The following is a 23,721-nucleotide window of genomic DNA, read 5'->3' as shown; positions in this document are numbered from 1 at the left end:
GCTATGGATGGGGAAGTGGAGGATGGAGCTCGTAACTTCACCAGGCAGCCCTCGCATTCAATGTTGTCTTCAATGGCCCTGACGAGGAAACCGGCTATCAGTGCCAGCGTACTGGACCACAGACTGTTGTGGAGGGCCTGGGAAATTATGAGAAAAAGAAAAGGTGAATAGGTAGATTTATTAGCCTAAGGTGTCTGCCGCAGGGTGCAAGGAAGTGAGGTTGGTACACCCACCAGCACGGCAATTTAGAAAACAAATATATCACGGTGTCCCTTTGTTTTCTTGCGCTGTATTTTTTCTATCCATAACTGTACACTTAACCTTATGTTTCAGGTCAAGTTGCGTAATGATTTAGTGCACATACATGGGTAGCGTTCCAGTGTAGCCAGGTGAGGGAGCAGGAGCTTCCGGATGTCCGTGTCAGCACCAGCTTCCTTGACAGGCTCGACAGGCAAGGTTGACACACCACCCAATGGGGCAGTCACATATCCAACATTTCCACTCTCTGAGGAGCGAATGATGCCTGTGGTGAAGATCTTCTGCAAGACTGACAGGGCTGCATACGCATCAGTGAGGTCCTTTGACCCATTCAGCTGTCTGATTGCTGAAAAAAGGGATTCCACATCATCACCTGAGAATTTCCCGGGCAAGACGAAATAGAATCCAAGCTATAGGAGGTGCCTTGTGCACAAAACAGTAGACAATGTGGTTACTCTGAGTTCCTCATAAGTCTAATCAGAGAGGACCTCCGGCTTGTGCGATGTGCTCATTTTCCACCGAGCAAAGTACTCAAGACACTGTCTCCAGCCACAAAAGTCTGCAAAGAAAGTTAAAATACATTTATAATCGTCAAATCACAATTTCCAGCTTAATTTCTTTGAAAGAACTGCAATACTCTTCAGATCATGGCATACCTTTCGTCGTCTGCACTGTAGAATGGCATCCTCAAGGCATCTCGACTTGTCCAGTGCAATGACGTGCTTTTGACGTTTGCAAAGCAAACCATTTCTGCACTACCTCCATAAATTCCAAAGTTGAACAGTTTTGGTCTTGTCTTGTGCAAGGTCTTGAGCCTACGGCAAAGCAAGGTGTCACCAAAAAAATACAGAAATTCGAAGGGACAGAAATGTTTGATAAAACATATGGAAGGATGAGCTTGATTGATTGATTGATTGTAGGGTTTAACGCGCCGACGCAACGTGGGCCATGAGGCGCGCCGTAGTGGAGGGCTCCGGATTAATTTTGACCACCTGGGGATCTTTATCGTGCGCCGAAATCTCGTACACACGGGCGTTTTTGCTTTTCGCCTCCATCAGAAAAGCGGCCGCCGCGGCCGGGAATCGAACCCGCGACCTCGTGCTCAGCAGCGCAACGCCTTAGCCACTGAGCCACCGCGGCGGGTAAGGATGAGCTTTCCCTGGTTCTTGAAAGTTTTCTTGGCATCCAGGAACTGTGACAGGATGTTTTAAAGCAAAGCTATTTACCTCTACCCCCCAAGGGTTCTTTCGCGACCGTTGGTGTCAACAGAAAGCTCCCGCGAACAAATAAAAGAATTTACTGGCACTAACAGGAATCGAACCTGGAACTGACCGAGTAACACAGCGAGAGGCCGTTGTCTTACCGATTTAGCTACGAGCCCACACGAAGACGGGGGAGAGAGGTGGTGCACTCACCAAGCACATCTACGCGTTTACCCCCTGCATTCTCGTTGAATGCAACGTGATACCGTCACGTGACTTCTTGCGCTGCTGTGCGCTCCGCCCACGGCACGTCTAACGGCCCTGTGCGCGCGTTGCACGTGTGTTAGGAGTTACAAAAATTAAAGGAAGCTCATACCATTGCATGGCATCTCACTTATTGTACGCCAATGTGCTAAAGCCTGTGGCGTCCAGTGTTCACGTGAAAAAATGACAGCTACTTGTCGCCCGCCCTCACGCCAAACGACACATAAAGGAACACATTCAAATAGTCCGTGATGGCCAGGCCATAACTCTAAGGCCCAGGATCCAGATCCCAGGCCTACATCTCCAGGCCAACACCAAGAGTGACGTATCCTTGCAGCACCTCAAACACAGCATCAATAAAATCATACACATGATCACGCGAGTTGCTACCAAGAAGCGAGGCCTCAAGAAATCCGATACCTTTCGATTAATTCAAGCTTTTGTCCACTCGAGAATCACTCACGTCAACCCGCTGTCTCCTCTAGGAAAGGAGGACATAACGATGCTTTACATAATGATTAGAAAGACTGTTGAGCAGGCCGTTGGTCTTCCCATGAGTGCGCCCACAGAGAGGCTGCTTAGAACGGGGCTCCACAACAAGGTGGAAGAGCTGATAGAGGGCAATCTTTCTAACCAGACGCTCCGAATGATCATGACTGCGGCGGGTCGCCGCATCCTTCACCAGATTGGCTGGGCAGCACATTATATCACTTCGCCTGATGTACTACCGGACCGGAACGACGAGAACTAAAGATGGACCCTTTCTTTAGAAATATGAACTCCTCACGCGACGAACGTCGCCGACAAGCACGGGCTCAAGCTCTCAACACGACCCTTGGTGGGGATCATGCAGCTATCTACACAGACGCCTCACAAAATCGAGGGCAGCAGTACGCCATCATCGTGGCTACCTCCAGAACCAATCTCCTTGAGTGTCCCTCACTCAGAGGCAGAAGAGGCATCCATCGTCTTTGCTCTCACTCAATCAGGGACTCGGAAGGTAGTCACCGATTCCCAACAAGCCTACCGGAATTACCATTTCGGTTGGGTATCCTGACCTGCATTGCGTGTGCTAAAAATCCACTCCCCAAACGGTTCCATTCGGCTCATCTGGACACCCGCTCACGCTTCTATGGAGGACAATGAATACGCCCACCAACAAGCCTGGGCTTTTACTCCCCGTGCTACGGAGCTGCACGAGGACAGTCACCCGCTTGTCTCGTTCAGAGGCGTAACTCAGCATTATCACCTTCAGAGACAGACCCTACCTTTGCTTTACCCGGACGTTTCGAGAGAACAAACTACCCTACGGCTCCTTCCCACAGCCGGCGCGTCTACCCTTAATCCACCCGAATGGCTATGACGCTGAGTGTAAATTTTCTCAGAGGTAGGGACACTACGCCACATAATCGGTGTGTGGGACTTTAGTCCTCAGCACCCTCCTCTCCTTCTCTCCTTCCGTCAACTACCCAACACGAGCAATGGGAGATGCTGCTCTACAGCCCATCTCTTCCTGGCCAGTTTAAGCTGGCGGACAGAGAACAGGCGCGCGGACTACATATGGGTTCCAGTGAAGAAGTAACCACTCCCCTGGGCCGCACTCTGGGCCGTTCAGGAACCTGAATAGAAGTATTTCCTCCTCTTCCTCCTCCTCCTCCTCCTCCTCCTCCTCCTCCCCCTTTTCCTCCGTCTCCGCCGCCGATCTCGTCGCCTCCGTCCGCGGCGGCAGAGACGGAGAAGTGAGACCGTCTAACACCGGGTTTGAACTTCCTTGAATTTTATAACAAAAAGTTTCCACTCATGTGCTACACCAATACAACTCAGCCAACCACCGTTCATGCATCATGCATTGATTTAACCTTACCAAGAATATCTCTTTGAAGTAATAAAGGGTGTGGTTAAGCGCATTTCACTTCTCTCTGGTTTCACTATTTGTAGAGTGACGTGAGTGAATTTAACTGATGTCGCATGGACAATCGTTGTGGGTGACGTTTACAGCATTGCTTGGCGTCGATTGGCGCGAATTTTTTTGATGATGTGGCAGTAGTCGAATGACAGTAAAAGCAGTCGACTTGCATCAAATGGATGCCTAAAAAGAAATATCCAATAATTTAGATTCAAGTAACCTTGCTGTCCTTCCACATTTACTGGAAATCAAACGTTACTCCGTATTTACGATATAAAATCTGCAGTAAAGACGCATATTAGATGTGACTTCATAAAATCGCTGCACTTACTCGATAACAGCCTGTATCTTCCCCACTGGCAATTTTGAAAAAAAAACTTGGTGTTCGACTTGTGATTATCCCCAACAAGGCGAACCACTTGAAAGCCTGCATTTTCAACTGACTGCATAACGTTAAGAGCAAGATGCTCAAGCTGCTGTCCAGTCAGGGCCTTTGTAAAATAGTAACCAACCTGAAGCTTGCGAGGGGAAATAACAGTCATGCTTCAAATGGCAAGATTCAGACAGTCAAATGGCAAGATTCAGACATTCACCATTTCGTGTACATGCAAGGGTAGCTGTAATGATAACTGCAATACATGTAGTGGGTGGACAATCCTACAAAAACGAAGTACAGGAGGTGGGTTGCAAATTCATTTTCCAGGCCATAGACTGCCTCCGCATCCCCCAGATTCACCAGGCCGTGAATAGCATTAGACTGCATGTGGTCTATGGTAGCTTCCTTTATAGACATATCGTCCATGATGAGCGAGCCACAGCGTGCCTGCAGAGGTTAGCACTGAAATATAAAGTCTCCCAGGTACCATTCGTAACGTAACCTTCTCGGAGTGCAGTTTTGCTTCCATGTGCAGTCGCTGCTTAATCAACGAAGACGCGACCTCCCCTGTGCAGGAACCTATGTACCGCTTCAAGGTCGAGCGGCAGGGTCGTGCCAAGAGGCCACCTTCCCGTATTAAGCGGTATGCAGCTCGAGACTTCGCATGCCAAAGCACGCAGTTTCGTATCGTCTCCTCAAGCCAGCGGCCCTTCTTAAAGGGGCCCTGAAAGGCGTTTCGAGCACACTAAATGAACTAGCGCAATCGGTTGATTGGGTCGTCAACGTCATCTGTGCCAAGTATTACTCTTTTACGCGCAGCGGAAAGCTCACACTTTTGTTGCCAAGTTTGTTGCTTTTTTCTCACCCTTCCCTTCATGTTTTTGGACGCCGCCATCTTCACATGTCTAAGTCATCGATTCCCAGATGTTCGTCATGAGCTAGACATCCTGCTATAAACCTTATGCAAAAACTGGCGAACTTTGCGGGAACCGCGTGCGCTTCCGCCATGTTGGGGGATTCCCGGATCTCCGGATACCGCTGTGTACATGATATCCCGAGGTTAGCAACGCGCACGTCGGCATTTATCGTTGTCCAAGATGCCCAAATACTGCCGTGTAACTTGCTGTGCACAAAGATGATACGAGGACAACCACGAAAATAGCATACACACCTTTTTTTTTATTTCTCAACGGAAGCAGGACTCGAGCTCTGCGTAAAGTCGCTTGCGGGTGTCGACTTCCCTTCGCGCAGTATAATTATAGCTAGATGACATGCATAGCCACGAAACGAATAATATGTGCAGGACTAAAAAGGTCCCAAAGTGAGGTATTTTCTAGCCCTGTATTTGCCGCGGAGCACTCCTTCCTGCTGGTAGTTAAGACGCACTTCATCGATCAGCTCGTACTTTATCGTGCGGGTAGAGTTTTGAGTCTGCCGTTGGTGCTTTCCGCGCCCCCGTTTTCTTTTTATTCTGGACGGTCGGTAGGCTTTTATGGTAGTAGTACGCATTCTTTTGTTTGCCAAACGTTATAGGAAATAAGGGATCCGCGAGAGTTGCAGCCTTCACGTAGCGCCATGAGTAGCGCAAGTAACGTATACGTAGTAACTCCGTTTATCGGTCATGTACCGGTCGTCGCCTGCTGTTCGACCGTAGCCTATTTTCCCAAGGTCAAATTTTAGATGCGACTGCATCTCATTCACTCGCCTTGTCCCTCCATACGGCGTTGTTGTTGTCCGTCCACACCCCTCCCCCATTCTCCTCGCCGCGCGAGCTGCGCTCTCCGCCGCTCACCCCCTCTCCTCTCCGATAGCGAGCACTCTCTCGCGAGGGTCATTGGATTGGATTGGATTGGATTGGCTTGGCTTGGATTGGATGGGATGGGATTGGATTCGGATTGGATTGGATTAAAATGTGTTGTGTTGGATTGTGTTGCGTCATAGCCGCGCCACGTTGTGTCATAGCCGCGGCAGGGGGTTCACGGCACGTTTCACGCGATGGGAGAATCAACCTAACGGAAACAACAACGGAACCCCCTATTCGTCGCATCTACACAGGGGTTCCCGCGAGGGGAGGTAGGAGTAATTTTTTTCGAACGGAATTTTCTAAGCGGTAGTGTGCACCCAATTTTGTTGTCCACGACGCGAGCAAAGGACGCTCAGCGGTCGCCGCGAGGCACGCGCTCACGAGCGCTCGGCATTTTCTCGCTCTTTAAAGGAGCCATGAAGAGAAAACACAAGTTCGGTTCATTCGAAAGATTGCCTCGTTAGAAACATAACGACACCACTTATAACGCAAACTTCGCTCAAATAAGCTACATAATTAGGAAAAAAGCAAACCATGCGACCCACCAGCTCATTTCCCGCAACAGAACCTGTGATGTCACTTGGGAATGCTCTGCGATTGGCGGAGGCCGGCAAAAGCAAACGCATGTTAGGCAGGGCTTACAGCTTGCATAGCGAGCTAAATGCCCGTGAAACATACTGCACATTCTTTTTATGACAAAGAACGGTGGAGTAAACGGTTGAAGGTCCGAATGAACTCGCAAGCGTGTGCGCCAATGCGTGCGAAACTAGCGCCGGCCGAGCTCGACATGTCGCCGTCGCGCAGACGAATTTTCGGGTTCGAGGCTCTTCGGGGCCAACGAACCGTTCCAGCACGCACAGCCGCGACCTTGCTTCGTATCGTAATCCCTTCACAGGAGGTTGGCCGTCATATCGCCAACCAGCAAAGGTAAAAATAGAAACGAGGGGAGTAAGGAACAGCAAGAAGCGACGAGATAGTGCCAGTCGTCGCGTAAGTTTCGAATGGTGTTGACTTGCTGCTGTCGTTACGAGCTCGTTTCCAGTTTACAACCACTGAAAACTTCAGTTTGTTCAGTTACGGCAGAAACCCTTACGTTAGCTCACTCCTGGGACGTACGCTGGCGCTCGTCGCCGACTTCGTCAAATCGCTCTGACCTTGGGGGAAAAAATGCCGTAAACACCGCGCATTGACGCTCGTATCTTTCTGGTCGAAGGAGAGAGCTCGCGCGAACGGCTTTCCATACACGACACCGGCCAACTGGCATAAGTGATACTGCTACTGAAACTGAACTATTATTAACCGTAATCAAAATACGGCACATACGTACCAGTCTATATTCGTCCGTCGCGACGGGGCTGACGAGGCAGCGGTGCCGACGGCTGGGCGTTCGTCTGTTGTGGCTATCGCGGAATGGTTGCTTTCCCGTCCACCGCATATCCCACAACTCTTGCCGCTCGTGCACTTAGAAGCATTGAGCGTTTTTGTGGTGTGAGGTTGTTAAATGCAAGCCTGAGCTCCTCGGCGAGAGTTTTGTTCTCCGGATCAGGCGATTCCATGACTAGGGCTGCGGGTGCACTAGGTTTTACTAGTATTTTTAAAACGGCCGCCGTCTCGATCGACTCCCGCGTGTGGGTGCTATATGGAGTCGACATACTAAGTATCTGTTTCATGGACCGGCTCTATGACGCCATTGTACACGTCACGGAATGTTCAATTTTAGCGGGAGATTTAAAATTTTGGCTTAAATTGCCTTATTTCTCAGTGAATAAAGCATCATTTGCTTCCGGGAAAGCGCTTGGGGTACTATGAAACACCTAATCTTTCGAATAAAACAAACTTTTGTTTTCTCTTCATGGCTCCTTTAAGGTTTTCGCACGTTTTTTTTTTTTTCTTCTAAAGCCTTTGCGTGTGCTGGGGACGCACGGCGGTCGCCGCGAGGCACGCGCTCACCATCGCTCGGCCATTTATTGGTAATTTAATTATTCATTGGCAATTTATTCGTAATTTATTGGCAATGTTTAACGCGTTACACGCCACACACGTTAAGCGCTATACATTACGGCGAGCTACAACAGCTCCGGTGTTAAAAAATGCCAGGTACGCAATTTATTTTGTGAAGTGTCTTTTTTTTACTTTTGCAGCTTTCCTCTGCGTCCCAGAGGATCCTTAGCGTATAGCTATATCGCGAGTGCCCCCCCGCCCTCCCCCATTTCAACCTCAGGACAGCCCGCAAATTTCGAAGCGTTTCAGGAATGACCTCCTCAGAAACCCGCAGGATGCGAACCAACACGGATGTATTTCAATGTTTGCGTTCTCAGAGTAAAAAAAAAAAGAAGAAATGCGACAGCGAATTCCCTGCCGGTGCCTCCCTGACTGTTTTTTTTTTTTTTAAAGCAAAGCTTTCTACCTCTACCCCCCAAGGGTTCTTTCGCGACCGTTGGTGTCACCAGAAAACTCCAGCCAACAAATAAAAGAATTTACTGGCACCGCCGGGAATCGAACCCGGAACTAATAGACTAACAAAGCGAGACCCCGTTGTCTTACCAATTTAGCTACGAGCCCACGCGAACACGGGAGGGCAAATGGTGTACTGACCAAGCACATCTACGGGTTTACCCCCTGCCTTCTCGCTGAATGCCACGTGAAAGCGTCACACGACCACTCACGCCCGTCTAGCGGCCCTGTGCGCACCTTGCTCATGTGCTAAGAGTTACAAAAATTAAAGCAAGCTCACAGCAATCCATGGAATCTCACTTTTAGTATGCCAATGTGCTAAAGCCTGTGGCCTCCAGTGTTCACGTCAAAAATCACAGCTCCTTGTCGTCCGCCCTCACGCCAAATCAAGGAATACATTCAAATACTCCTTGATGACCAGGCCATAACTCCAAACCCCAGAATCAAGATCCTGGGCCTACATTTCCAGGCCAACACCAAGAGTGACGTCTCCTTGCAGCGCCTCAAAAACGGCATTAATCTAGTCATACACATGATCAGGAGAGTTGCCACCAAGAAGCAAGGCCTAAAAGAATCCGGTACCTTTCGATTAATTGAAGCTTTTGTCCTCTCGAGAGTTACTTACGACAAACCCATATATTCTTCTCGACGAGGAAGACATAGAGATGCTTTATATAATGATTAGAAAGGCGGTTGAGCAGGCCATTGGTCTTTTCATGAGTGCGTCCACACTGAGGCTGCTAAGCACGGGCTCCACAACACGGTGGAAGAGCTGATAGAAGGCCATCTTTCTAACCAGAAGGTCCGACTCAGAACTGCGGTAGGTAACCGCATGCTTCACCAGATTGGCTGGGCAGCCCAGAATGTCCCTCCGCTTGACGTACTCCTATAGACTCTTGGCGACTAAAACTAAACATGCTCCCTTTGCTTAGAAATATGAACCCCTCACATGACGAGGGTCAACGAAAAGCACTGGCTCAAGCGCTGAACACCACCCTCGGAGGGGCTCATGCAGTTATCTACACAGACTTCTCCAAACATCGAGGACAGCAACACGCCATCATCGTGGCTACCTCCAGAACCAACCTCCTTGCGCGTACCTCGCTTAGGACGCAACAAATGACGGCAGCAGAAGAGGCAGCCATCACCTTGGCTCTCACTCAACCAGGGGTTCGGAGGGTAGTCACCGATTCCGAGCAAGCCTACTGGAATTACCAGTCGGGTTGGGTGTCCTGACCTGCACTGTGCGTGCTAAAAAACCACTCCCCAAACGGTTCCATTCTGCTCATCTGGACACCGCCTCACGCTTCAATGGAGGGCAACAAATACGCCCACCAAACAAGCCTGCGCTTTTACCTCCCGTGCTATGGAGCTGCACGAGGACAGCCACCCGCTTGTCACGTCCAGGGAGATAATCCAGCATTATCGCCTTCTGAGACAGACCGTACCTTTGCCTTACCTTGACCTTTCCGTCTCGTCGCCTCCGTCCGCGGCGCAGAGACGGAGAAGTCAGATCGTCTAACACCGGGTTGGAGCTTACTTTGATTTTATAAAAAAAAGTTTCCACTCTTGTGCTACACCAACACAACTCAACCAAACACCATTCACGCATCATGCATTGATTTAACCTTACCAAGAATATCTCTTTGAAGTAATAAATGATGTGGTTAAGTGCATTTCACTTCTCTCTGGTTTTACTATTTGTAGAGCAATGTCAGTCATTTTAAGTGACGTCGCATGAGTAATCGTAATGGGTGCCGTTTACAGCTTTGCTTTCCAACCACATTCACGGGGTGGATTGGCACGATTTTTTTTCGATGCATAATGCGTATTTACGAAGTCGCCGCAAATGTGGGCAACAGAGAAAGGTCCACAGATCACTCGTCGCTCATTTTGCTGCGCTTAAATCTGAATATAAAAGGATCCCCAAACCGAGAAAGCCCCTCACACGCTCCGTACCATGGAGGAAAGAATACTCAGGAGAGGCCCCTAGCATCCCAATGCATTACGAAAAGTGTGGAGGAAGTTACGTCATTTTTCTTGAGCCCATGGGCAATGTTGCTTACTTGTTTACAACTGCGGCGGCCAAATTTGGGCAAATAGAACGGACAAATTTTTAAGGCGCGTAGTATGTCGCTGCCTCGCTACGCTTGCAAACCAGCGCAGTCGCTACGACAAACGTTTTTAGATTAGGCCAGGTTGAAAACTCCGCCGTCAGAGGCGGCCTTAACTCGTACCCCGGCCGCAGCGGCGCTTACGTCGTGTCGAGATCGGCGGAGCGAGCCAACGTTACTAGAAACGTTGGAGCGAGCCGCTGCCGCCGCCGGCGACCTGCCGGGAAAATCCCATTCGCTCAGCGTTGGCGAGAGCCACAGCTCGTTCTTTGCTCACTTTGTGTTTCTTCGTTATGAAGTGAAGTGAAATTTATCGCTGCTGAGACGTAGCGCGCAAAGACCGCAGTGCTGTACGACCCCAAACAATGCTCCCGTGGTCTGCGTTCGCCATCCCGCGAGCCTGTTGCTAGACGACGACAAGCGCTACTTTGCCAGGCTTAATACCTGAAAAATCGTCCTTCTATCTCAAAAACGAAGGCCGTTTTAAATGCGAATGCATTTCTTAGTCGGGGGTTGTCTTGCGTCCCTTGGCCGGCGTCCGCACGCAGGTGTTATCTCTCCGCGCGCGCTCCTTCTCGCCCCTAGCAACAGCTGCGGCGCGCCTAGCAACCGGAGCAGGTGGTGAGCGGTGGAGGGTAAGGGAGAGGAGGAGCGCGCGCGGGCGTGTGAGGGCGCTCGCATCGCGGAGCAGCGGAGGGTAAGGAGAGGAGGAGTGTGCCGGTCGGGTGAGGGCGCTCGCATCGCGGAGCAGCGGAGGGTAAGGGAGAGGAGGAGTGTGCCCGGTCGGGTGAGGGCGCTCGCATCGCGGAGCTCGCTCGGGCGGAGAGAGAGCTCGGGCGCTCCTCCTCTAAGCGCTCGGACTATATATAAATGCAGGGCGCGCGCGCGTATGCTTCTCAAAGACCCTTTGACCGTGCACTTTAGCGACCACAAGGCGGTCATTGCGGCCGTCAGGTACAACGATAACACAAACAGGTGCTGATGAATGAATAAATGGGTACGTTCACACTCACGGCTCTCTTCATTAATTACGCCATTAATAATAATTACTCGCACCGCACTCATCGGTGCACCCAATGCATTCGCATTTCTACACGATCCCCTTCGGGGAGGTGCGGGGGAATTTTTTCGATTGAAACTTTGGGTGAGGGTTAGAATGGGCAAATTGAAGGCGAAATCAGCAGCTTAGAACATGATATCGCACCGAGGAATTAGCGACGAAGCTGTTTTCGCTTCGAAGCGGCAGGGCAGGGCGACGCCATGTTAATCAAATCAAGCCGGAGACAGCAAAGGATGATGGGATAGAGTGCTGGGCTCCTTGGGCTCAAGTCATGGCGGGACTCGGCTTCACAAATGTGACGTCAGGGCCTCTCCTAACGTTTTCTTTCCTCCATGCTCTGTACCAAGCAATCCCGCGACCGCCATCCCCCAACATGGCGTCGCGTGCTCGTTTTGGTTTTCTTCCGGTAGATGGCGGCACTTTTGTATAAGGTCTATTGGGCGGCTTTTTCACGCACTTCCGGCAAAGAGATGAGTCGTCTGCTCAGGGTCGGCTCGCCGGCTGATCTGCCAGCGGAGTGCCAGAGTGCTTGGACATTTTACGACAAACGAAACAAGTGTAAACAAACGCTTAACCGTTTGTATTGAATGCAACACGGCCATAACACGACATGGGTATTCTGTTACCTGAGTACGTTCTATAAAGAAAGCGTTGAAGCCCCGTGGCACTTCTTTCGTGCAATCGCAGAGAACGCCCTGAGCCGAATGCCCGGGTTTGACGCATACATTTTATTCAACTTCAAAACAATCCAGAGATGCGTTTCGAACGAACACAACGTCACAACATGAGTTGCAAGTCTGAACCGCGATTGACAGACGGTGGGTTGCCTCCTCCTGCCCGTCGTAAATTCAGCACTCACCTCTCGCGCGGTTTGCGGGGACGAACAGCAAGTCACTTAACTCTGGCGCACAAGCCGAGATGGCTTCCACGCACACTGCACATACCCCATGCGAGGTTGAGTCGTACGTCGCTCTAGAAGGATAATCCAGACCATGAGAAGCACTATCCACCCGCAGAAGCACAACGTCACATTTCATCGCGAAAGAAAGGCGTCGACAAAACACACACACCATCGCCTCCTGTAATGCCAAACGCATCTCGCACTTCCCAATGGGAGTGAGTGGTACGCCTGCAGTGCCCAGATGTCGCGAGGTGGGGCCCCGAGCTGAACAGGGATCACGCAACCGTAACTGACTTCTAGAGCGGTTTGTGCCTTGTTGCCAAGGCAACCGATGTTTGAGATTGTCAAAGAAATGGCGCTCGCTCCAGCGCTAGAATGCTCAGAGCCGCGGCGGAGAATGTTTGGCCAACGTTTCCGCTCTCCACCACGCGTCGCCCCAAGCTGAACTGGTCACATGATTGAATCGTTTTGTGGACGGGTTCTGTATCGGTTTAAAATGTCTTTTCCACATGCCGCCGGCAGGAATGACCATCGCCGCAAAATAAGACCCGGCACCAGCGGGGCCACGTCTGATACGGCGCTTTTTCGATAAACAGTGCGCGGTGCATCAAAAGGAACGAGCCCACGATCCTCCCCGTGCGGCATCGAGTTCGCCGCCGATAAAAAGTCACGTGCCCCGATAGCAACTGCAGCAACGTACACCGCGAAAGGGTAAGGCCAGGCCGCCGCACACATGCGGCCAGGTTTTTCGTCCGCCTTTCCAGCCTCGAGCGGAGTGCGGGATTCAAGGTGTCAACAAAGCTTGCCCGTAGCAGACGGCAGTATAAGCAGCGCGATAGCGGAAGTAAGTCACCGCCGAGGAGCGCAGCATCACGGCAGGGAAGACTTTCGTGCCGTCAACAGTGGATAGTAAATTGAAAGGAGGAGGAAACGCGGCGCGACGATAATGCGCGGTTTTTAAAGACGATAGTCTTGCTTGGGCTACTTAAACCAAGACATTTTGGTCTGTCTGTATGTCTGTCTGTATGTCTGTCTGGCACAGAGGAGGACATAAGTACAGGGCTCTCATAACAGCCCCCGTGGGAGCCTTGCGAACGTGGATTTCAGTTAACGTTCGCATACAAACTTCCGGTGTCCGGAGACCGTGAAAAGCAGGTGTTGCAAGTACCCGTTTATAGTGGAAAGCTTCACTGGTGATTCGTGAGTACCTGGTGCGGGACAGTTGATCGAGGACGTTAGTACGCATCGGCCGCAGAGCTGGGGGTGGGTGGGGGGGCCCGACCGTCGCCACTAAATAGGGTACTTCCTGTCTCCGACAGTTGGGGCCCAGTTATCGGACCCTATGGGTGAGCGGTAACCCGTGGCAGGGACCGCAAATTTGGCAATTGGCACTGTCTGATGCCCTCGCTGAGAAATCAGTCTTGGAAGAGAGTCAGACAAAAGGATTGGAGCAAAATTGCTCCCCCAATTCCCACCCTTCTTCCCATAACCCTTCCCGATGTCCAAGATCCCGTTCCCAGCAACCCACCCTATCCGGCTTTTTCCTAGGGGGGACAAGGGGGGTCCCCCCGGGCTCGTCCCCCTGGCGGTGGGTCGCAAGAAAGCTTTTCCCGTTAATTTCTCTCCACCTTCGGGTGGACAAAATTCTCTTTGCCGGTTGGCCCTTTTTTTGTACTGTTGCAATTGGGTATAACCGGTTATACTACGGTGGTGCCGGGGAGCTATTGAAAGCTCCATTTACTCGATGTATGTCTGTCTGTCTGTCTGTGGCTCGATTCAGCCACCCGGCCAAAGCAAAACAATGCCTGCGCAATAGTCTTATATAGTCACAGCTAAATCTACCCGTCTATGTCCGGTTTAATGTTCCTACTTGTCAACATTGTTGAAGAAGAACAAGACATTACGCAAATATGATACAACAAATCAATACAGAAGTGATATTTGCAGTGTTCCTTTATACAAAAATCAAACATGCTTGACTTGCCACACTGCACACAACCATTGCCTTTACTGACACTAGATACCCCAGGACAGTTTTTCCAAAGGAAAGAAGATCTTAGTCGCGCCACACGAGCTCTAATTCCACCTTGTAAAATGAACCTCCCTAGCAGACTCGCTCGCTGGGAGGAGGTCTTGCTGCGAAGAGTTCCTGTTGGTGTAGCCCTCTCTCCCGCTGTTACCCGGGAGTGGCCACCACGCTACCATGCCCCGTTGGACCAGAACTGCCCCTTTTGCACGGCTCCCACCGTAGATGCGGACACAGAACATTTGTTATGGACGTGCCCTTTATTGCAAGCAGCCAGAACACGACACCTTCGAGGCACAGGCCTCCACCCTGGCTGACCACCTGACCTTCATCGGTGGATATGGGGACCCCACCACCGCTCCCTTCTTGCGTTTCTCGCGAAACGGAAGTTAATCTATACTTGTAGCATAGTATTTATGCCAACGGGCATAATATCGCAATAAAAAACTCAGCGAGACAATCCAGAAGATTACGGAAACCCTCGAGAAAAAGATTCAACAGCAAGACAGCATACTGGCAGGCATGAGAGCAAGCATAGACCAAATAATGACACCGGCGATGCACCAGATCAACCAAGAATCCGGCAACAACTAACAATCAGGACAACCATGGTCACCGATCCACCAAGCATAACCATATGGCAGTGGAGCTGCCGCGGCTTCCATCCAAAGCAGGCAGTAATACAGCAACACATCGAACACACCAAGAAAAAGCCGGACGTGATCCTACACCAAGAAACGCTCACCGCAAGGCCAACTCTTCCCGGATAGAGAGTGCAAGTGGGCCTGTCGAAATGGAAGAGGCCTATGCACCTTGGTCAGCAAATGACTGACGACTCTGGAACACGAAATCAAAAAGAAGATTGAACATGTCTACACGTAAACTAAACCGACCAAGAACAACAAAGAGAGCTTATTCATCCTGACCGTATATAGCAACCCGCCGCAAAAGCACCAACGATTCAAGTCACTGCTCTACAAGTCCGGAAACATCGCTAAAGATTCCAAACTTATCGGAAACTTCAACGCGATGGACCCATCGGGGGGCTACCTCAAGAACAACGCCAAAGGCAGGAATCTAGTACAAAACGCAACCGAGCTCGACTACGTCCTAATCGCGGACCCGGCGTGCCCAACGAAGATCGGCAACTCGGTATCGAGGAACACCAAGCCAGACCTCACATTCGTGAAGAACGACGCGGACGCCGTCATCAAGTGGGGAAACACTGTAGGCGACCTGGGAAGTGATCATATAATAGTGGAAATCATGGTGTCAGTCACGGCCGACCAGAAGAGCAGCGTAAAAAATACACGTGGGTCGACTGGTCGGACTTCAGGAAGATCAGGGACCGAGAAGAAGCGCACATCGAAGAGATAGACGACATCGAAGAATGGACCAACAAAATCGCACGCAACGTGAGAGAGGCAACGAAGGAGATCGAAACGGAAGTGGAAACAGAAGCCATGGATAGCAGACTGGTACACCTGATCGAGGCAAAAAAAGCCATCCAAGACAGGTGGAAAAAGCAACGACTTAACATAAGACTGCGAAAGAAAGTGGCCGAGCTCAACAAGGAAATCGAAAACCACTGCAGAGTCTTGAGCAACGAAAAATGGAACGAGATGTCCGGTGAGGTAGACGGCCAGCTACACAACGCTAAGGCATGGGATCTCCTCAAACATCTCATGGATGACACCAAGACTATAGGTCGCATCAACGAGACAGACTGGCCAAGCTCCTGCACCGGGAAGTCACCGAGAATGGAGCCGAACCCGTCACACATAAGTTGAGAGACAAGTAGATGCCGACGACGCCCACGGTGGAGCACGGCCCGTACCGAGGCCGATCAAACGGGCGCCTCAATAGGGACATGGAAGTCGACGAGGTACGGACGGCGCTGTCCTACCTGAACACCAGGTCGGCGCCCGGGCCGGATCACATCACCAAAAAGATCCTCAGGAACCTCGACGACAAATCCATCGAGAACCTGACAGCATATTACAACAAATGCTGCAGAAGCGGCGAGCTCCTAAAACAGTGGGAAAAATGCAATACCACCTCATCCCCAAGCCAGGGAAGCCACTGAGCACGGACAACCTCCGCCCTATCACGCTAACATCGTGCGTGGGCAAATCCATGGAGCACGTCTTACACAATCGGTGGCAAGAGTACCTGGAGGGAGAAGAGCTGTATCCGGAAACAATCACCGGCTTCCGACAGCACTTCAGCACACAGGACGCAATGATCCAAATCAGACATCAAAACATTGACGACAAAACAAGATACAACAAGGCCATACTGGGACTAGTCCTACAAAGCGCCTTTGTGAAGGTCACGCAAGCGGCGGTCCTAAGACAAGTGTCGGAGCTCAACATGGGCGAACGATCGTACCAATACATCAAAAACTTCCTGGCGGGTCGAACAGCGGAACTCAGGGAAGGAGAACTGCAGGCAGACGAAAAGGAGCTGGGCAGGCAGGGCATCCCACAATGGGTCAGGGACGTACCCAGAGGGGGGGCTAGGGGCCCGCCCCCCCCCCCCCCCGAAATTTTTTGGGCCATACCTCCGCTTCCCCGCGCCACCTCCCTTCTCCCCTCGCACGCATTCTAAAGCGCCGCCATGTGAATCCTGGGCTTGATCGCTATTTGAGGCGTTTTTTTTTTCTCGAAATTAGCCAAATCCTCCTAAGGAGAATTTGACGGAAACAAAAAAAACGAAAGTTGGGAACCGGACCTAAATTTAATACTGTCAAAACTATTAAATGACATGTTTTACATGCCAGCTAGGGGAAATCTATAGCGACAAGTAATCAAGAATTAAGCGGAGAATTTGAGAAATATTAGGATAAGTTTGGATTTGGCTGGTACTCAATTGAAACAGAGAAGTTGGTGCGGCATTCTTATAAAAACTTCATTGCAATTGACTTTCAAGAATGGTGCGATAGATTTTTAAGGAAAAAAGGCAATAAACATGCAACAGAGCTTTAAGAACAGTAAAACTACACATGAAGAGCCGGTGAGTCTTCTTGGCAGCATTTAGCTGCTCTTTTCGAATGGTTCCGTAGGGTACTTTTTGAGCACGCCTGAAGACGCTCATAAAGCTCTTCATGGCATTGCCATAAATTTCCAAACACTTTACAAGAAGCCTTCTCATGTCATTTTCTTCACCTTAATGAAATGGCTCGTACCCACAGAGAGGGGGGATTTGCCATGGCTTGTAAGCGGCAGATAATTTGTTAGGTACGTCAATGGGAAATATGGGAGAAATAACAATAATAATAACCAGATTTACTCCGTAGGGACAAGGGAGACGAATAAAACGGTAGTATCACATCTCTCAGTTGCATTTTGTTCACTTCGGTTCACGTTATCGTAGACGTGTGGCCACAGATCATTCGCCGATTTCCTCGTTGCTCCCTAAACTCATGATAAGCCAGCTCTCAAAAGCAAAAAAAATTTATGAAAACACCCACAAAAAACCCGAACAGTCACACTAAAAACGAAATCCCATTGGGCAAATGAATTTGATCATTTTGATCCGCGCCACTGCAGAATCTGTCTCATTTTCCATACGAAGTAAGAGCTGCGTACACATTTTCAGGGCATGGTCTCAACTATCTTCCTGCCAAATTTTTCAAGGGAAAGTTGCGGGATTTCCTTGGCAGTGAAGTTTTATCTGACTTAATTTTGGTTTGTGGATTAGGTTCATTTCGAAAAAAAAACACATCTCATTTGGTGGTCAGCCTGGTACTTAAAAAAAACATGCGAGGTTTGTTTACTCCGTTTACACGCAATCTAGTAACGCTGTACACCGGCTTCGTGCTCTGCTGCCGGCCTGCCAATTGTCATTCGCTGCACCCCCTTTACCGTGTTCGTCTGCAGTCGGTGCTTGGGTCATACAGTGTTGTGCACGTTCCTCTAAAACAGGAACGAAAGCTCATTCCTCATTCCTTATCAATTTTGAAACGAGTTCCCGTTACAAGTTCCTTTATTGCGAAAGGAACGCGTTCCAGTTCCACTTCGAACAAACGTTACATTTCATTTTTTTCATTTAAATTATGGTGTCGGAATCCTCAGGCAAAATTAAGTGAGAAATTTAAAACTCACAGCGAACTACGTATATTACGGGAATATGAAGACTGCCGGCAGCAGTTTATCTGGAGATAAAAAGAATCCAAAGAAACGCTCCTAGACGATTTTTTTTTTCAGGGAGCACTGGAAAACTCCACACATGTCTAACTGCGATTTTAGTGCTCGTCTATTATATGTGAAACACATGTGACACTTCCCTCTTCGGTCTTACTCATGCGCAGTAAGCTTACTGCGCTTCAGATATGCAAATAGTAAGTTACTCACATGCAGGGGCGTAATTAAATGTCTTGCATTAGAAACCGCGTCGAAAGGAACAATACATATGCCTTTAATGAATGTTGATTTAATATTACAATTTATTTAAAATACCTTACAGGCCCCTTTGCAAGGAATTTAGTGAGGGGGTTACAAAAGTGGAGCTTTGCGTATCATCAGCAAAAATTTGCAAGTAGCAAAACACAGCAGAAGTAATGACGACGAGGTTCGTGATAAAAGTTTAGGTCGGCAGACGATAACAAGAAAAAAATAAAAGCCAACAGCGTAGTCACACACGAAATCTACGCAAAGGAATTACAAAGTATGCTAAACACAATCAGGGTAGTAGATAAAGAAAACAACCAAAGATAGCCTAATATGTGGACGCGACGCACAAAGCAGGTGCGGTGGTTAGAAATATGCATAATGGAAAAGCACGGGAAATACAACGGAGCCTAATCACGTGCGTAAAAAAACCATATCACTATAAAAAGTATTGTCCGACACGAATTGCAACACTATAAAGTAAAACAAAACACAACAAATAAATAAATAAAAAGTAATGAGAAAACAAGAAAACACCCACCGTGGTACAGAAACGAGAGATTCCTTGGCTGTTCAAGCAGAAAAAAAGTTAAGTACATAACACAGCTATAGGATCTTGCAGGAGAGAAAAAAAATGAATGAATGAGGAAAGCTGAAAACAATTAGCGGGGAAAAAAAATTTCGATTGCATAGTCGCAACTAAGTAGAGTCCCTTGTTGGAACTCAGCAAGAGTTGCATCTCGATGTTGGAGTGAGACAGACGAACCCGTTTTTTCGTCAACACTTCGTTGGAAATGTTGAAGAGCCGTTCCACGGAAACGCTTGATGGTACTGACGTGTTGTACTTGAAGAGAAGTTGGTTAAGTCCCTCGAAGTTCTTCATCTGAGACAGCGGGTAGTAAACTAGTACCAGCAGGTACCGCGACAGCCCATCCTGGAAGGGTTTGCTGCCCAAAGGAAAAGAAATTGTCGGGTGCAGTCGAGGTGGCAAAATCTGCGCTGAATGGCTCGGTCACCGCAGCCAGCTCTGTCTTTACGTCGTTCATCGCCTTGCCTCACATAGAACTGTCCGGGATCCATGATAGCTTAAACCTTGGGATTAACCAACTGGCAACAACGAGCTCGCGCTTTGGATTGCAGGTTTGATGTTTCCAAACCTGCCATCCCGAACATTTCCCGGTGACCGGGTAACCCTGCCATCCCGGTTACCCTTCGAATGACCTCACAGCTAGACCAACTCCGTCGACAACAGCGCACCCGCGCCTCGCGTGCACTAATGGGTAATTACCCCTGACAATATACGGTGGTTTCACAAGGTACCTGCAGCGCGGCTTGGACTTAGAAAAACCTTTTCCCGGCAGGGAACAATTGTATAGGCCAGACGCGCATCCTGGCCTCCCCAGACAAACGATGAAAGGTGAAAGAAATTCTCGCGGCTGCGCTATTCACCCGTCAAACGCCACGTAAGCTCAACCGGCATGAAAGAAAGCACAAGCTGCGGCCCGCTGCGTGGTTATTCTTCTGCCTTTGACCTTCGAGGAAGCACGATCGTGGGAGCTGTTTGATGTATTTATCCTACTCCAAGAAACGCATAGTGAGATCCCTCCGACTTTTCCGGGGTATCGCTCCCACGCCAGCCCACCTAGCGCCCGCGTCGTAGGCAAATGGGCCGGTCAGGGAGTCTGCACTCTGGTGAAGAAAGGGATCACCTATGTCGAACACACGCTCCTAAAGAACAGCGCCATCGAATACTGCGCGGTGGAACTCATCACTGGCAAGAAAAAGAAGGAGAGTACCTTCGTAGTCAACACATACAGCAACCCCAAGCACTTCCAGCAAAGGTTCCGAACCCTGATTCACAAGACAAGTCAACTGGCTCATGCCAACACAGCATTACTCTGCGGCGACTTCAATGCCTCTCACACGAACTGGGGCTACCCCAAGACAAGCGCCAAGGGACGCAGCCTGCTGGAAGATGCTACAGACGCCGACTACCACTTACTCAACGACCCAACAGCACACACCTGCCTCGGAACGTCCACGCAACGTGACACTAACCCCGACCTCACATTCTCCAATAGAGCTGGAATCCGTTGGAGCAATACCGGGGAAACGCTAGGCAGCGACCACTGTATCATAGAAGTCACAATACCACTACGATCTGCAATGCAAAGACCTTCCCCCAAGGTGCAACGCATAAATGACTGGGTCAAATTTTGCAGAGAATTGGATAACATCCCAACACAAGTGGACGACATAGAGAAGTGGACGCAGGCCCTTAACGGAGCGGCCCAGGCAGCCACCACTGACATCGAATACGACGACTCAATCTCTCAAATTGACAGCCGACTGGCACACCTACTTGAGGCAAAGAAATCCCTGCAAAACAGATGGAGAGGGCAACGGCACAACCGAAAGCTCCGCAAGAGGATTGCGATACTCAACCGAGAAATCGAGAAACACTGTGCGGTCCTCTGCCGCCAACAATGGCATGCGGTATGCCAAGAAGCTGATGGACAGATGCACAAGAGCCGCACCTGGAAGCTCCTACGCCACTTGCTAGACGAGAACAAGACCAAAGGCTCGCAGCGCCATGGGCTCGCCCGTACCCTTCATCGGGCCAAACAAGAGCTTGGCGAGTCCGAACTATGCAGACGACTGAATGACAAGTACCTGCTTGTCACTCCCAACGAACCTCTCCCAGACTACACGGGGGGAAGCAATGCTCTCCTAGATAGAGACATTGAGGAATGGGAGGTCAGGGCAGTGATACAAACCATCAACTGTAGGTCGGCGGCCGGACCGGACAAGACGACGAACAACGCCCTCCGCAACATGAACGACGCAGCCATCACCGCACTTACACGTTACTACGAGTGCTGGCGTAGTGGCCGACTACCTAAACACTGGAAGGAGGCGGAAACGATCCTTATACCTAAACCCGGGAAGCCCCCGCACATAGATAATCTGCGCCCCATCTCACTCACGTCCTGCATCGGCAAAGTCCTTGAGCATATACTGCTCAACCGATGGCAGGCGTATCTTGAGGATGGAAATCTATATCCGAACTCGATCCTCGGCTTCCGATCGAAGCTAGAGACCCAGGATGCGATGTTGCTACTTAAACACGAGGTCGTTGACGAGCCAGCACGCTCCCTCGACAACAGGGCAGTGCTCGGCTTGGACCTCAAGAGCGCGTTTGACAAGATCCGGCACTCAGCCATTCTGAAACAAATCTCCCGCCTAAACATGGGACAACGCACTTTCGCGTATGTTAAAGACTTCCTGTCCAACCGGACTACGACTATCCACGCCGGGGACATCCAGCTCCCCAAGAAGCAGCTGGGAAGCGTCGGCACGCCGCAGGGATCAGTGATCTCCTCCATGTTATTCAACTTGGTCATGATCGATGTGGCCAATCACCTCGCAAGCCTTCCCGATGTTAAACACACCATCTATGCCGACGATATCACCCTGTGGGTTACGGGAGGCAGCGACGGCCACATAGAGGCTACCGTACAACAAGCAATCGGCGTCATCGAAGATCGACTTCGTGACACTGGACTAATATGCTCCCCAACCAAATCGGAACTCTTGGTTCTATCACCTCACGGGCGACGCACGAACATCACGGCGGCCGACGGCATAATTCTAAGAACAAGAGACGGGACCGTCATCCCTCACGTAAAGACCTTGCGAGTCTTGGGCTTACGCCTCGACGCGCGTGGATGCAACGGCTTCACCGTAAATAAGCTCGAAACCAAAGTCACCACAGCAATCAGATTAATCCGAAAATATCCACGCGCTATGCGGGCATGAAAGAGGCCAGCCTCCTCCGCCTGGTGCAATCTTTTGCTATTAGCCACATCGCATACGTGGCCGCCTATCACAATTGGAAGACAGCGGAACGCCAAAAGCTCAACGCACTCATCCGCAAGGCGTACACGATGGCGACAGGCCTATACATCCACACCAGTACGGAGAAGCTTCTCAAATTAGGCGTACACAACACTCTCGAAGAAATCGCCGAGGCTCAGAGCACAGCGCAACGTACGAGGCTACTGCAGACCCGCACTGGGCGACACATCCTGGACCGCCTGGGCTTTCGCAAGCAAGAATCACAACGTAACAGCGAACAATCACTACCGCTGCCAAGAAATCTCCTACATAACCTACGTATATGTCCCATCCCCAGACTTATGCATCCAGACCACAACCGAGAACGACGACTCGCAAGAGCCAAGGCCATAACCGCCACTCACGCCACGGACACAGGAGCCTTCTACGTCGACGTCGCTCAACACCCAGGCCGACCAGACACCTACACCGGAGTGGTGATAGCCGCCACCACTGGCGACCTATACACGGCGGGCAGCATCAAAGCCAAAGACACGAAACACGCTGAAGAAATGGCCATCGCCTTGGCGTTCACTAATCCGAAATGCTCCACGGTGTTAAGTGACTCTCGCTCAGCGATCACCAGTTATGCTACAAACAGTGTGACCCCCAGTGTTGTGAGGGTGTGCGGTACCCTACCCCCCCAGGTCGACACCAGTGACTATAAGATGGTTCCCGGCACACGTGGGCCCATTGAACTCACGAGAAGGGCACAGCAACCGCAACGAGGAGGCGGACCGGACTGCAAACGCGCTTACCAGCCGCGAAGCGTCCGAGAGTCCGAGCCTCCCACCAGGGTTGCAGGTGCCTGAAGAAACGACACCACTCACCACATACAGGGAGATCCTGGAGTGGTACCGACATAGCCGCAGAACCTTTCCCCCACCCCATCCCAAATTAACGAGGAAAGAGTCAGTGGTATATAGACAATTGCAAACGAACTCTCTACTGACCCCAGTGATAGCTAAACATATATGTCCAGAAGTGTATACCAGTGATCTGTGCAAACTGTGTAATAGAGACAGAGCCACTGAGGCCCATGTCTTATGGGACTGCCGAACTCATCCA

General features: G+C 50.3%; 1 protein-coding gene and 1 pseudogene across 1 annotated transcript; one reads left to right on the top strand and one right to left on the bottom strand.

The window, feature by feature from the left end:
* Window positions 1-329: 329 nt before the first annotated feature.
* On the bottom strand, window positions 330-15,235 carry LOC144166882 (uncharacterized; annotated as a pseudogene).
* A 931-nt stretch (window positions 15,236-16,166) lies between these two features.
* On the top strand, window positions 16,167-23,465 carry LOC144166881 (uncharacterized). The gene is made up of 4 exons (XM_077696335.1): window positions 16,167-16,358; window positions 20,455-20,792; window positions 20,979-22,182; window positions 23,301-23,465. The coding sequence occupies exons 1-4, from the start codon at window positions 16,167-16,169 to the stop codon at window positions 23,463-23,465; spliced, it is 1,899 nt and encodes a 632-aa protein (XP_077552461.1).
* The last annotated feature ends 256 nt before the right edge of the window (window positions 23,466-23,721 follow it).

Source organism: Haemaphysalis longicornis, unplaced genomic scaffold (assembly GCF_048455015.1).
Source record: "Haemaphysalis longicornis isolate Haplotype H1 unplaced genomic scaffold, Haemaphysalis longicornis Haplotype H1 scaffold_195, whole genome shotgun sequence".
Lineage (NCBI taxonomy): Eukaryota > Metazoa > Arthropoda > Arachnida > Ixodida > Ixodidae > Haemaphysalis > Haemaphysalis longicornis.
Note: the sequence above shows the minus strand (reverse complement) of the source record. Positions and strands in the feature narration are given on the sequence as shown.

Excerpts from the sequence above, each read along its gene's own strand:
- LOC144166881 (XM_077696335.1), top strand. The coding sequence starts at position 16,167 with ATGCCGACGACGCCCACGGTGGAGCACGGCCCGTACCGAGGCCGATCA. Across the intron at positions 16,359-20,454 it reads AATCCATCGAGAACCTGACA|AAAGGGATCACCTATGTCGA; the intron begins GCATATTACAAC and ends ACTCTGGTGAAG. Across the intron at positions 20,793-20,978 it reads GCACACACCTGCCTCGGAAC|AGAATTGGATAACATCCCAA; the intron begins GTCCACGCAACG and ends CAAATTTTGCAG.